Source organism: Tympanuchus pallidicinctus, unplaced genomic scaffold (genome assembly GCF_026119805.1).
Source record: "Tympanuchus pallidicinctus isolate F22 unplaced genomic scaffold, pur_lepc_1.0 scaffold22, whole genome shotgun sequence".
Classification (NCBI taxonomy): Eukaryota; Metazoa; Chordata; class Aves; order Galliformes; family Phasianidae; genus Tympanuchus; species Tympanuchus pallidicinctus.
Window position 1 is genome coordinate 13,298,435 of NW_026294739.1, and position 12,235 is coordinate 13,310,669.

The 12,235-nt window shown below is 48.0% G+C and overlaps 1 protein-coding gene across 2 annotated transcripts in view; it reads left to right on the forward strand.

Moving 5' to 3' along the window:
• Window positions 1-10,761, forward strand: part of P3H2 (prolyl 3-hydroxylase 2) — a 53,223-nt gene extending 42,462 nt beyond the window's left edge. The window contains exons 4-15 of one of the 2 annotated variants that reach the window (XM_052687452.1): window positions 2,194-2,325; window positions 3,206-3,348; window positions 4,548-4,637; window positions 4,858-4,898; window positions 5,290-5,384; window positions 7,627-7,754; window positions 8,049-8,147; window positions 8,224-8,374; window positions 8,860-8,977; window positions 9,436-9,511; window positions 9,703-9,843; window positions 10,554-10,761. In XM_052687452.1, coding sequence (XP_052543412.1) covers window positions 2,194-2,325; window positions 3,206-3,348; window positions 4,548-4,637; window positions 4,858-4,898; window positions 5,290-5,384; window positions 7,627-7,754; window positions 8,049-8,147; window positions 8,224-8,374; window positions 8,860-8,977; window positions 9,436-9,511; window positions 9,703-9,843; window positions 10,554-10,646 — 1,307 coding nt within the window. In that variant the 3' untranslated portion in view covers window positions 10,647-10,761. The remainder of the gene's footprint in view (window positions 1-2,193; window positions 2,326-3,205; window positions 3,349-4,547; window positions 4,638-4,857; window positions 4,899-5,289; window positions 5,385-7,626; window positions 7,755-8,048; window positions 8,148-8,223; window positions 8,375-8,859; window positions 8,978-9,435; window positions 9,512-9,702; window positions 9,844-10,553) is intronic. The other variant, XM_052687453.1, reaches the window with a different exon arrangement.
• The last annotated feature ends 1,474 nt before the right edge of the window (window positions 10,762-12,235 follow it).

Consider the following 12,235-nt stretch of genomic DNA (forward strand, 5'->3'; position numbering starts at 1 on the left):
CATTTAAGGGTTAGCAGTGGGGGTGAGAGTATCTTGCTGGAGATCCCTGCCTATCTGAGGCCTTCCAAAGGTAAGCAAATTTTCTTCCTTTGTTGTTGCATACATGGCTGCTGTATCTGGACTTGTACCTATTTGCTGCAGTCTGGGACTTTGCCACCTCTCTATTATTGCCGTACTTTCTGTCATGTTTTTACATTACAGTCTGTTGGCTGAGTTTGCTGAAATGTCTTTTCTCCCCTTGCTGCTTTTAGTGAGTAATGCTGCAGGATTAAGACCAGAAAGTGCAAATGTAGAGGATAGGGAACCAGGGCATCTCATTCTGGTCCTGAGTAGAAGAAACTGAACTGGAAGAATAATGCAGGTGTGTGGGGCATCAGCAGCATTCAGTTAAGACTGAAGTAAAGGTGCTTTAGCGTGAACTGCCTTGGTTTCCCCCTGTACACAGTCTCACTGCAATTAATAATTAGACTTTACTGGTTATATTTACTCTGATTTTCTGTGCATATGAAGAGAGCAGCTGAGTTGTCTTGGCCCTGCTCCAGATGGGCAGGAAAGTTGCCAAAAAGGCTCAGGACGTAGATTCCTTCCCATCCAAAGGAATGGATTTGTCATTAGTGGAGGCCCACCTAAGTATGATCTTGTCTGAAGTCTCTGGACAGAATTGAACATGGCTATGCAATCTTTGGATTTGCATGTGAGTGAGCCAGAGGGGATTAAAACTGTTTATTATCTCTGGGAATAAGATTTCACGTAATTAGTTGTAAGGGGTAGAAGAGCAATAAATTAAGAATTGTTTGCTGGCAGAACTCTTATTTATCTGCTCTTGGTCTTGGAGTTGTATCATACATTGGAGTTTTGCTTCTTTCATGGGAAGTATTTCACTCAGATGCAGATTGTTTTTGGTTTTGCATAGTTCTGCTTGCCTAGCGACAAGAAATCTAATGGAACCTACCAAGATGAGAAACCAGTGACATATGAACGTGCTCCCTCCACGTGTTCAGGCCAGGCTGCAGGGGGCTTTGGGCAGCCTGATGTAGTGGGAGAAGGACTTAGTTGGAAGGGACCTTTTAAAAGGCCATCTAGTCCAACCTAAACCTATGGATTATTGCTATAGAACAGGATGAGTGTTTACATTTCTCCAAAGCCCCGTTCTTTTTTCAGCTAATTTGCTGTGCCACTGCAAGGGGTGGAAACACTCACACTTCCCCACCCAGGGACAGATGCATTTCAGTGCACTGATTCCAGTATATACAGCCTGTTCCTTGGGTACCCTGACAGTGCTGACTGAAAGCAGTGCTTGTCAATGATGGATTTTTCCAGGTCTGGGGATGCTTAAAGAGGTTGAAAGGACAACAAAATTATTTATGTCCCTTGTCTTCTTGCTTTCCTTAATGCAAACCCTGGATGTATATTGTAAATCAGGCAGCTGCTCAGGCTACCTGCTTGGAGAAAATGGGGGCTGTTTCGAGTTTCCAATTGATTTCAGCACAAATTCCTCCGGCTGTTTTCTTGGCAGCTCCAAGAAGTGCTTTGGTAGCTGAGCACATGTTTTTTTTCAAGCCTGCGTTTGTTTCTGAAAGTTTTTTAATAGCGTACAGAAACAGAGCGAGCAAAGTAGATTTGTACATGCACTGCAGCAAAGGCTCCAAACGGGAATCAGATGTCAGCTTTGGCTTCGGCGTCATCCAGCTGGTACAGTGCCTGAATTGTGTACTCCCACCGATCAGAAAACGTGCTGATGGCAGATGTTTACCGCGTGCTTTCGTTACCCCAGGAGATAATGTTGAGGAGCAATGAGTGCATGGATTTTGCTGCCAACGTGAGCTGATTGGCGCTGGGAAAGTGGCCACACTGTCCTCACACTTTTCTTGCTTTGTGGTTGTCCTTGGAGTTGGCTCTTGGGTTGAGCCCCTACCTGTCACCTACCCTTCACTTTCCTGAGCAGTGGTGGCATCTCCTGGGGCGCAAAAGAGGTGCTCAGGCTCCCTCTACAGTTGGCAGAAGGAGAACAGCACTTCTCAGGGATGGGCAAAATGTGGTTGTGGCTCTCTGTTGGCTTTGGAAAGGAAGCTGAGCTTGTTCCTCTAGGTGCTCAGTTGCTGCTGGGCCAGGACTGCATGTCCTTCAGCCTGGGATGCGTGATGGCTGTCTGTATGGGTGCCAGCATCATCATTTTCCTCTTTCTCCTGTCAGATCACTACATGCAAGTCCTGGCCTGCAAACATGACTGTGTCCGAGAACTCGCCACGCGCTCGGGCCGCATCTCACCCATCGAAAACTTCCTTCCCCTCCACTACGACTACCTCCAGTTTGCCTATTACAGAGGTAAGGCTCATCTTCCTGCTCCTTACAGCTCCTGTGTGTTGCTGGGCTTTGTTCAGGTATGATTTGTTTCATGGGACATCAGGATGTTTCCCCGTGATGTCCGTGCTACCACAATACAGTGGCGTGGTCTGAAAGAATTAGGAAGCAAAGGGTAGGGGAAGCTCTGTTCAAAGTCCTTTTCCTCTCAGATCAGCTGAAATGCACTGTTACGTATTACATTGAAATACTAAAAGCATTTTAAACCACTAGCCAGGTTTTAAAAGCCCAAGCTTAAACATGATTATTCTAAAAGAGGCTGTTCTTTTGGGGGATCCTTTCATTTGGTTTTCAGTATTAAAATTTTGGGGGATATATAAATTCACAGCTTTCTGAAACCCATAAGGAGTTACAAGTTTATTTACGTAGATTGCTCCAAAAAGTAGTGCCTTCTATTTATTTCCATGGAAAGTACAACAAAAAGCACAGTAATGCTATTTGATAGAGCAGGTTCTCAGCTGTGGAACACCACTGTTCAACACAGTTACCACCATTAGCTGTGCTTTTTCATCAGTTTTGTGGTCCTGCCTGGTATTTTGTTGCGTTCTGTTCTAAAAAAGAAAGTCTAGGCAGAATTCTGACTATTACATATGATGGATGCTTTCCTGAAAAGGGCGGAATGAGTGAGGGTCAACATTTAGGTTCAAATCAAATGCTTCTTCATTCATCAGTGCAGTGGGAAGAGAGCTGGAGGAGTCAGTAGTGTTACACACATAGTGTGCAGCCTTTTAAAAAGCTTTATTTTCCAAAATGAGAGGTTTAATGAATTGGTGGAGAACCCCCCCAGAGAGCAGCTGCACGTGGGGAAGGCTGTGCCCCTAACACCTGCTGTGTTATCTCCCAGTTGGTGACTATGTGAAAGCCCTGGAGTGTGCCAGGACCTACCTCCTCTTCCACCCAGATGATGAAGATGTCTTGGAGAACGCAGCTTATTATGAGGGCCTCTTGGAAGGCACCCTGGATCCAGCCACTATCAGGCCCAGAAAGGTGAGGTTGAGTATCCCATACAGGGTTTAACAAAACCATCTGCTAGGAATTAGAGCAGCTTAGCAGCTTGGCAGCTTTCCCACACAGGCATCTCTTTGAAAGCAAATGTGGAGCTGCTGGGTCAGTGGAGATATGCTGATGGTAATGATGGAAGTCCAGAGCACGAGGGAGAAACTGGAGAGCAGGATCTTCTGTAAATGGAACCGTCAGCTTAGCAAAGCCTGAGGAAGGGTGGTGAGGGCAATGTCCTTGTGCCTCAAGCAGAAGCTTTCCCTTCCCTCTGTTCTGGAGGAGATGTGGAGGAGGAATGCAACGAGGCACTGAGCAGAGGGTAACTTCTGTTAAGAGAGTGCTGGGAAATATTTTCCCAAGGGAAGTTTGGGATGCCAGCGTTAATGCTCAAGTTGCTGCCTTGGAGTTGAGTGCTCAGCCTGTCCTGTAGGGAGCAGGATGAGGCTGGAGTCAGGCAAGCAGGCAGTGTTTTTCAGTCATCCAGAGGGATGGGCTTCAGGGCATCTTCATCCTCAGGCTCAGGGCTGCTGTTCTCAAGGTGCAAAAGAGCAGTTTCTCCTGTCCCATCACAGCCTTGCAGAGGCTTATTCCCGTTGGAGAGGTGGGCAGGAAATGGGTGTTCCATTCCTTAGGGAATTTAGTGAAGTGCTTGGAAATAGAGAGGTTAAAGAAGAAAACAAGAATAATCATTGTCTCTACTCAGAGAGCAGATCCAGGGGAAAAAAGAGATGCTGAGAAAAGCATTTCAATGTTATCCTTTGGTTTGAAGTTTTCTGTGACAATTGCTTTTACTTTGCGAAGTAGGATAAAGCCCAGTATTTTGTTTATAAGTCTTTCATTAAAAAAGAAAGCCTTGTCTGGATGATTTCCACCTTTATGATGGCCATCCAGTATCCCAGGCTGCAATGCTGCTGCCTGTGAGAAGGACAGGGAAACTGAGGCACAGCCCAGCCAAGGCCCTTGCTCCAGCAGCCTGGGCTTTCCTCCTGCTCTGGGTTCCACTAGTCACTGTCTTGCTCAGCTATTCAGAGGTTTTCCATGGTGCTATTCATACGTATTTGGGGATGTTATGCTTCCTGAGATTGCTTTAAGGCATGACCTAACCATCCCCCAGGTTAGAATAATAGAATATCCCAAGTTGGAAGAGATTCCACGTGCAACATCCTCTCTTCTCCTGTTCCTTTCAGGAAGCAAAAGCATTACTGCGTCGGCACAAGCTGGAGTCCCACCTCCTGCGGGTGGCTGCAGTTGGTCTGGGGTTCACCTACACGGAGCCGGTAAGGCCTGAGTCTGCTGCTGTGGGGCATTCAGGGGTTCACAGCCATAGGACCATCTTGGACCTCTTCCTATTGTAAAGTGAGTCCTGAGTGGGTGACTGAGGATCTGAGTCTTGGGCTGGTGTGTCCATTACTGGGAAATGGCAAAGCAAGGGAGGCAGCCAGGAGTGAAGGCTGTGTGTGGATGTCAAGTTAAGATCAGCCTTCTTTCTTCCCTCAGAACTACTGGAAGAGGTACGGTGCCCGCCAAGATGAGCACAGGTGAGCTGGCACCTCATTCAGGTCCCTGTGGAATGGCTGTGGTGGAGATAGCCATTCACAGCCTTCCCATCACACTGCATGGCCATGACGGGTGTTCCCACAGTTGGGTTCCTCAAAACAGACAGTGGAGCAGAGGGAAGTTGGTGGATAAAGCCAGCACTGCTCTTGAAGGGTTTGTTGGTAGCTCTGCTTTGCTGGTAGAAACTGTTATTCCCATTACTAAAAAAAAGCCTTTGGTTTTTCATTGGGTTTCTACTTGTGACATCTGTATGAAACGTTAATTTGCGTTGTTTTTAACATAGTGGCTTGTGATATATGCAAGGAACATAACTCCTAGACCTGGAGACCTGTGACCAAAGTCACAATGTTCCTCTTCTCTCTTGCTTCTCAGTGTCCCGTCAGGTATTAGCAGTGAGCCAGAGGATGGGCCCCGGCTGTCCCTAACAAAGAAACCTGCACCAAAACCAGATCGAGAGCTGAAGGAGGGTAAGTCCAATGAAAACGTGTCAGTAAAATCAGAGGATGTTTTTACTATTGCTACAGACTGGCAGCTGAGCATGATGGCCAATCCTACCTGAGCAGTAAGCTTTCCATCAGGTGCTTTTGAAGGATGTTCCCTATTGTGTGGGCTGCAGGAGGATGCTGTCAGCCTTAGCTTTGGGGAACACTGGCTTTGCTAAATGGGCTGGATTGCACTGCATTAACAACCACTTCTGTTTGCAGACTGGCTTGTTACATCATACTTTGGCTTCCCCCAAATGACTTAGTTTTAATTCCCATCGGCAGGGTTTTCAACTGATTTCAGCATATTCTCAGCAGCCACAGAAAATACCATAACGTCTTCTACTAACAGATGAGGTTTCCCTTGTAACAATTTAGAAAAACTAGGTTGTGGCCAAATACCAATACATGCTCCTCACTGCAAAACAACAGGATCTCAGGCCAGGAGGTGTTCTGTGGGCCAGCTCCACAGCAGCTGGCAGGTGAACCTCTGTGTAATCCAATGGATGGAAGAAATTCACAGCTTTCTGTGGCCCAAGTTCTCTCTTGCTGCTCAGTATCTTGTTCAGAGTCATTTCCCCTTCTTTAGCCACACACATAAAGTAGGAGGACACTGAAGAGCTGCTTAAGCCAAGCAATAAGCTTGCTTATTTATATTTGTTGGTTTGTTTGCCTTTGCAATGAAATAATTTCACTGTCTTTCTCTATGCTGTGCTTTTATTCTTGCTGGTTAATTTACAGAGAAAATGAAACGTTTCAAAGAACGGAAAGTATTTTTGTCTACCCTGCTGCTTTATTTCTTTCTATTTCCCTTTTTCTCTTGGAAAGAGAAAAGGTCAGAAGAGGAAAAGAAAGATGTGCTTTAATGTTGTGCTTCACTTTTATACTGAATTCTTTCACCCCTCCCCTCTTCTATTGGTTCCTTTGCTTCCAAAAGCCCAAAGAATTCCATGGTATCTTTGGGGTGATTTTTTTTTTATTATTATTATTATTATTTTTATTTTTTTCACAGAGCATACATGTGGATCTTTTGATCTCAACCCTGGATCCGTGGCTCTCTTTCCAAAACAAACCTATTGCAACTGTATCCTTAGGAAATGTAAAAGCCCACTAAGTCATAATGCACCACGGATCCTGGAGCATGCTCTGGCTTCTTGAAAAGCAGCCCAGCTTTTATTAAATAATAAATTTAAATAATCCCTATCCATCTCTCCTATTTTAAATGAACAGTGAGAAAGTGGTTGCCAAGGGCTGATCCATGGGTTAATGTGTTGTGTGCTCTGAACCAGGGCAGAGCAGAATGGAACGTGACTGGAGAAGGGTAGAGGAGCTCTGGTGTTGGTTCTGTGGCTTGTTTGGTTCAGGGCAGTCAGGATTAGGAAATGTTATCATAAAATATTATCATTATCATGTTGTGTTTAAAACTAAAGGGTTAAGTGACATGACACTGAACAATACAAACTAATTATAATATTGGGAAATGAAGAGAGATCTATATATAAAAGCCACGACACCTGGTTCCCATTTCCAAGGCAGATTATTATTATTATTATTATTATTATTATTTGGAGAGCAATTGAGAAAGAGGAATGATACTACATGTTGGACAAGATGATCTTAGTGGTCTTTTCCAACCTTAATGATTCTATGATCCAGGCAAGAGTGAGGGATTGTTGCATTGAATGGATGACTGTGGCAGTTCCATGGCTGCTGCAGGGGGCAAAGATTGTCCTCAGGGTCCCTTGGCTCTTAAATTCCCTAGTGGGATCAAGCACAAGTGATGTTTATTGCAAACCACCCATGTATTGGGTTTTCTACATGAGTAAAAGGCAAAAATACCCGCTGAGGATAATGGCAGAAAGTGGTTTTGTGTGCCAAGCCATCAGCAGTCACACAAGGAAATGCAGCGGACAGGAGAGTGAGGTTAGCCAGTGTCTCTTATTGTATCCTGTTGGGTTCTGGCATTTTCAGGATGCATTTGCAAGGCACTGCTAACGAGAATGTGGGAAGTGCTGACGCTCTTGCAGCAAATTGTTCTCACCTCTGGGTGTTTCCATTGCTTCTGTTTCTTTTGTTGTTGATGTGAAGCCAAGCTCTTCTCTCTGCTGTAAAGCCATTTCCCTGGAAGCACACCCAATGACTTCAGCTGGCCCTCAGCCATGGTACAAGATGTCAGTAAGGCCGGGTCATGTTCAGCAGGGTTGTTTTGTGTCTCTCTTTCCATCAGGGGGTCCGCTTCTCTACAGCGATGTGAAGTTTGTCTACAACTCACAGCAGCTGAATGGCACCCAACGAGTGCTACTGGACAACGTCATCTCAGAGGAGCAGTGCCGGGAGCTTCACAGAGTGGCCAGTGTGAGTGGGTTGTGTCTGTGGGGGATGTGGCTGCTTTGTGGGGTCGGTATTAGATGTCTCACAAATGATTGACTTGTCAGAGGTGGTTCAGGGAGGCTCAGGGCTTGCTCCTTGATCCTGAGTGTTGCAAATGGTGGGATGCTGGTGGAGGGCATTCAGATGCTTATCCTGATAATATACCCTTAGCTCCTCCTTGGGCTGGTCCTGGGGGATTAGGGAAGAGGGTCCTAGTTGATTGCTTTGCAAAACTTTCCCCCCCTGCTTCACAATCACCCATGTTTGTGTCTGTCCTAGCAGGGGATCATGTTGGCTGGAGATGGCTATAGGGGCAAAACCTCTCCCCATACCCCAAATGAGAGATTTGAAGGTGCCACTGTCCTCAAAGCCCTCAAGGTAGAGTCCCCTTTTCTCCTCTCCTTCTCCCTCTAGCTTGCACGGCACTAACTCCTCACCCTTTGTCCCTGCCCAGTATGGTTATGAGGGCCGTGTCCCACTGAAGAGCGCCCGGCTCTTCTACGACATCAGTGAGAAGGCCCGCAGGATCGTCGAGTCCTACTTCATGCTCAACTCCACGCTCTACTTCTCCTACACGCACCTGGTGTGCCGCACCGCTCTCTCTGGTGAGCCCTGGGGTAGCACTGGGTAGCACTGTTGAGTCCCCCATGGGGGGTGATGGCGTGGCAAGTGGGGATGTGAGTTTGGGATTCTCTCTCTGTTGTTTGGTGGTTGAAGTGATGGCCAAGAGCTGGGTGAAGTCACGCATCTGTAGTGTTGGCACTGCTGTCCCAAACAAGCTGGGGTTTCTCTTGCTCTTCGTGTCTCCAACTCTTCCTCCTTTCTCTTCTCTTTCCTCTGTCTCGCTGTCCCTTCTTTCTGTCTCCCAGCCCTCCATCTCGCTTCCCATCAATCACAAACAAGAAAAGCTGTGTGAATCTGACTCCTCAGGTTTGCCTTTTCTCCCCAACATTTTCTTTGCTCCTTTTGCTTGTCCACACCACCTGGAGAGGGGCCAGGGCATGCTGCCTCCATGACAGATCTCACACAGCATGGCGTTGCCACTTCATCCACCCCTTCTTCCCCCCTTCCTCCCCATGGCCCTGCCTAGGCCAGCAGGAGAGGAGGAACGACCTGAGCCACCCCATCCATGCTGACAACTGCCTCCTGGACCCTGAGGCCAATGAGTGCTGGAAGGAGCCTCCTGCCTACACCTTTCGGGACTACAGGTAGGAAGGACAGGGCTGCCCGTGTATTTTGCCCCAGGCTGAGCACGCTGCTGCAAGTCTGTAAACCCTAAAGCTGGTGCATCCCAGTGATGGCAGAAGTGACATCCAGTGGATCCTTGCTAATAGCAGCAAGCATTATGGCTAAGCTGCAAGCTGAAGTTTAACTGTAATAGCTCTGCAGTATTTTAGGGTAGGGAGGACCCAGTGTGGCCTTCAGAACTGTAAGTCTTTGAGGCTTTTTTTGGTGCAAAATGGAAGGGTGGAAGCCTGATGTGACTTGGGACATTCTGAGACTTGTCTCCTGGTCAGGGCTGATATGCTGATAATCAGCTATGGCTCCAAACCATTGGGCAAGATTGCTCTGGCTGATGTAGGAGGAAGTAGAGAGAGCTGTCACCCTTCTATCCTATGATAGACCCAGAGCAGTGACCTCCACAGGGCGTTCCTTCTTTCCACAGTGCCCTCCTCTACATGAATGCAGATTTTGAAGGCGGTGAATTCATTTTCACTGAGATGGACGCCAAAACAGTGACGGTAAGTCAGTGCCCTTTCCTGGCTGAGCTGAATGCAGCAGGTAGTTGCTGAGATGCATCCTGGTCAGTTCAGAGACTGCACCGTGCAGGAACCCTACAAGGTCCTGGAGCCAGACACCCAGCAGAGCCCTGAGCCACATGGAATGCAGACATGGCCAGTGCGTGCCACCTTCATTGCCTGTTTTCCTGCAGGCATCCATCAAGCCCAAGTGTGGACGAATGGTCAGCTTCTCGTCGGGTGGTGAGAATCCACACGGGGTGAAGGCAGTTACCAAAGGCCAACGTTGTGCTGTGGCTTTGTGGTTTACCTTGGACCCACTTTACAGAGAGCTGGTGAGTCTCTCCATTGCAACTTGAGGGGGAGATAGCAGGCACCCAGAGCATCCTTAGCCTGTGGTCCCGCTGTGTCTACTTCCATTCCCACGAGGGACACGAGGACACAAGGAGCTCTTAAGGGACCCCAGAGCAGTTTTCTCAGGCTGGGTTCGGATGCTGCATGGGATGGTGAGCAGAGTGCTGGAGGGCTGTGTGTAAGGCTGGGGCTGTCCGTTCCTGACACCTAGTGGCCAATAATCCGATGCACGGGAGCAGCCTGGGTGATAAAGGGAGCTTATAAGCAGGAGGGAAGATAACTTTTTACTGGAGTAGATACTGATAAGGCAAGGGGGAAGTACTTTAAACTGAAAGAGGGGAGAGCTAGATTCGATGTTAGGTGGAAATTTTTGACTGAGATGGCAGTGAGGTACTGACACAGGCTGCCTGGAGAGGTTGTGGATGCCTCATTCCTGGAGACTTTCAAGGCCAGGTGGATGGTGATAAGGGATTTGCAGTATGTCAGCTGTGCTCCATTCACCACAGCACCTTGGGAGGGAGGGAGGAGGGAATTAGGTATTGAGGGGAACAGCGACTTGGATTCATTCTGCCCAGCAAATCCTCATCACAAATGCCCTCCTTGTGCACTGAAGGTCGTGGGAGGAGATGTGTGCTGTGCTGGGTGAGTGCTGAGGCTCTGCTTTGTGGTTTCTCCCCTTCCCTTCTTGCAGGAGCGAATCCAGGCAGACGAGGTGATCGCCATGTTGGACCAGGAGCACCTAGGACCCAGTGAAATGAACATCAACCCAAAGGATGAGCTATGAACTAGGCCAAAGACTTTTTCTATTAAATATTTATTTAATATTGTTAATCTTATTAGAACCTTTTTCTATTTTTGTACAGAGATGCTGTATAAATTAACAGGTTAATATGATTGTGGAGTTTTTGGGAGTGCCTTTTCTGCAGTTAGCACAGCTCTCAGTGGGACCCCTCATCCCTGTACCAGCATCTCCTACTCGGACTGTCTTTGCTGCTGGGGTTCCCTGTCCTTCCTGAGCACTGCTTTCAGCCCTGCTGTACCCCTTAGAGGACCCCTCTTATCTTCCTCAACCAGAAGCAGCTGCTTCTCTTTAGCCTCTGCTAGAGAAATGTCTCAGGTGTGCTGATGGATCTTTCCCTTTCTGTGCTAAGCTGTGGCTAGAGACCTAGCAGTGCTGCCACAGAAACCACTGCCAGGGTCTTGGTTGGAGCTTACCTCCCTGAGGAGCTTCATTTTGCTCCCAGCTGCTTTTCTCCATGTTTTTTCAGTGCCTTATACTCCCCTCAGCCAGCACTGCCATTAAAACAGGCGGTGGAGACTTGGCTTTGTTCTTCCTTCTTTCAGCCTTAGCTGTGGTCTTGTTCCCTCGTCTCACTGGCCCCAGTGCCAGGGGCAAGGATAGTCTTTGCAGGGGGAGATCTTATGATCGTCATCAAATGGCTTAGGTTGGAAGGAACCTTAAAGCTCCATGCTCCAACCCCCTGCAGTGCCCTCTGGATAAACACTTGGCCAGGCTCAGGAGGAGATGCCATTACCCCATGGAAATCATGGAAGATGGAAGGTTGATGTGCTCCACCTCTTCAGCTGCTGCAGTGGCAGGCGAGAACACTGTGAGTGCCCCCAGGCTGCTGGTGTGCTTTGGTTCCTGGACCTCACCTCCCATCCCTTGAGGCTGTTCAAGTGCTGCAGCAGGTTGCCTTCCCAAGAAAAGACTCATGGTAATTACTTACCAGCCCTTTGTTTAACACAGCCCAAGGAGGTACTGGAAAGCAATGGGTGGCAGCTGGAAAGCAGAATCACAGGGTCTGTTGTCCCCTCTATCCCCTCCCCATCACAGCCTGGGCTTGGCTCCTGTGCTGCACCCTGACCCTGGTCTGTGCTGCTCCCAGGAGCTGGTTTGCTGCTGCAGTGTTAACTTGAGCTGTGCCTAAATCCAGGGCAAATAAAACAAATGAGACACCAAATTTGGGCTTGTGTGTCTTTATCGAAGTATGAGAGGGGGAGAGGGGGGCTCCTCCTGGACCTGCTCATTTCAGGGTTTCTTCCCTGGACACACATGGTGCTGCTGGAAAAGCAACAGAGAGTTCAGCTTCTTGGGACCTAGCTGCAAACACAGGATTCCTCAGCCCTGAAGCCTGAGGAAGGGCTCTGGGCACCCAGGGCTCTATCTTCATGCTGCTCTTTCCCATGAATCAGAGGCACTTTTCCAGCATTTTCTTCTGGTGAAGTCTCTCTTCGGAGGAAAACTTTAACTTCTACAGCAATAGTGGAGGTAAAGGCCAGGCTTCTTAGAGTAAGGCTGGCACATGCACCAAGATGCAGTGCAGGCTTTTGAGTCTCTTTAATTCTGTGAGTGGAGAGGCCTGGAGGCTG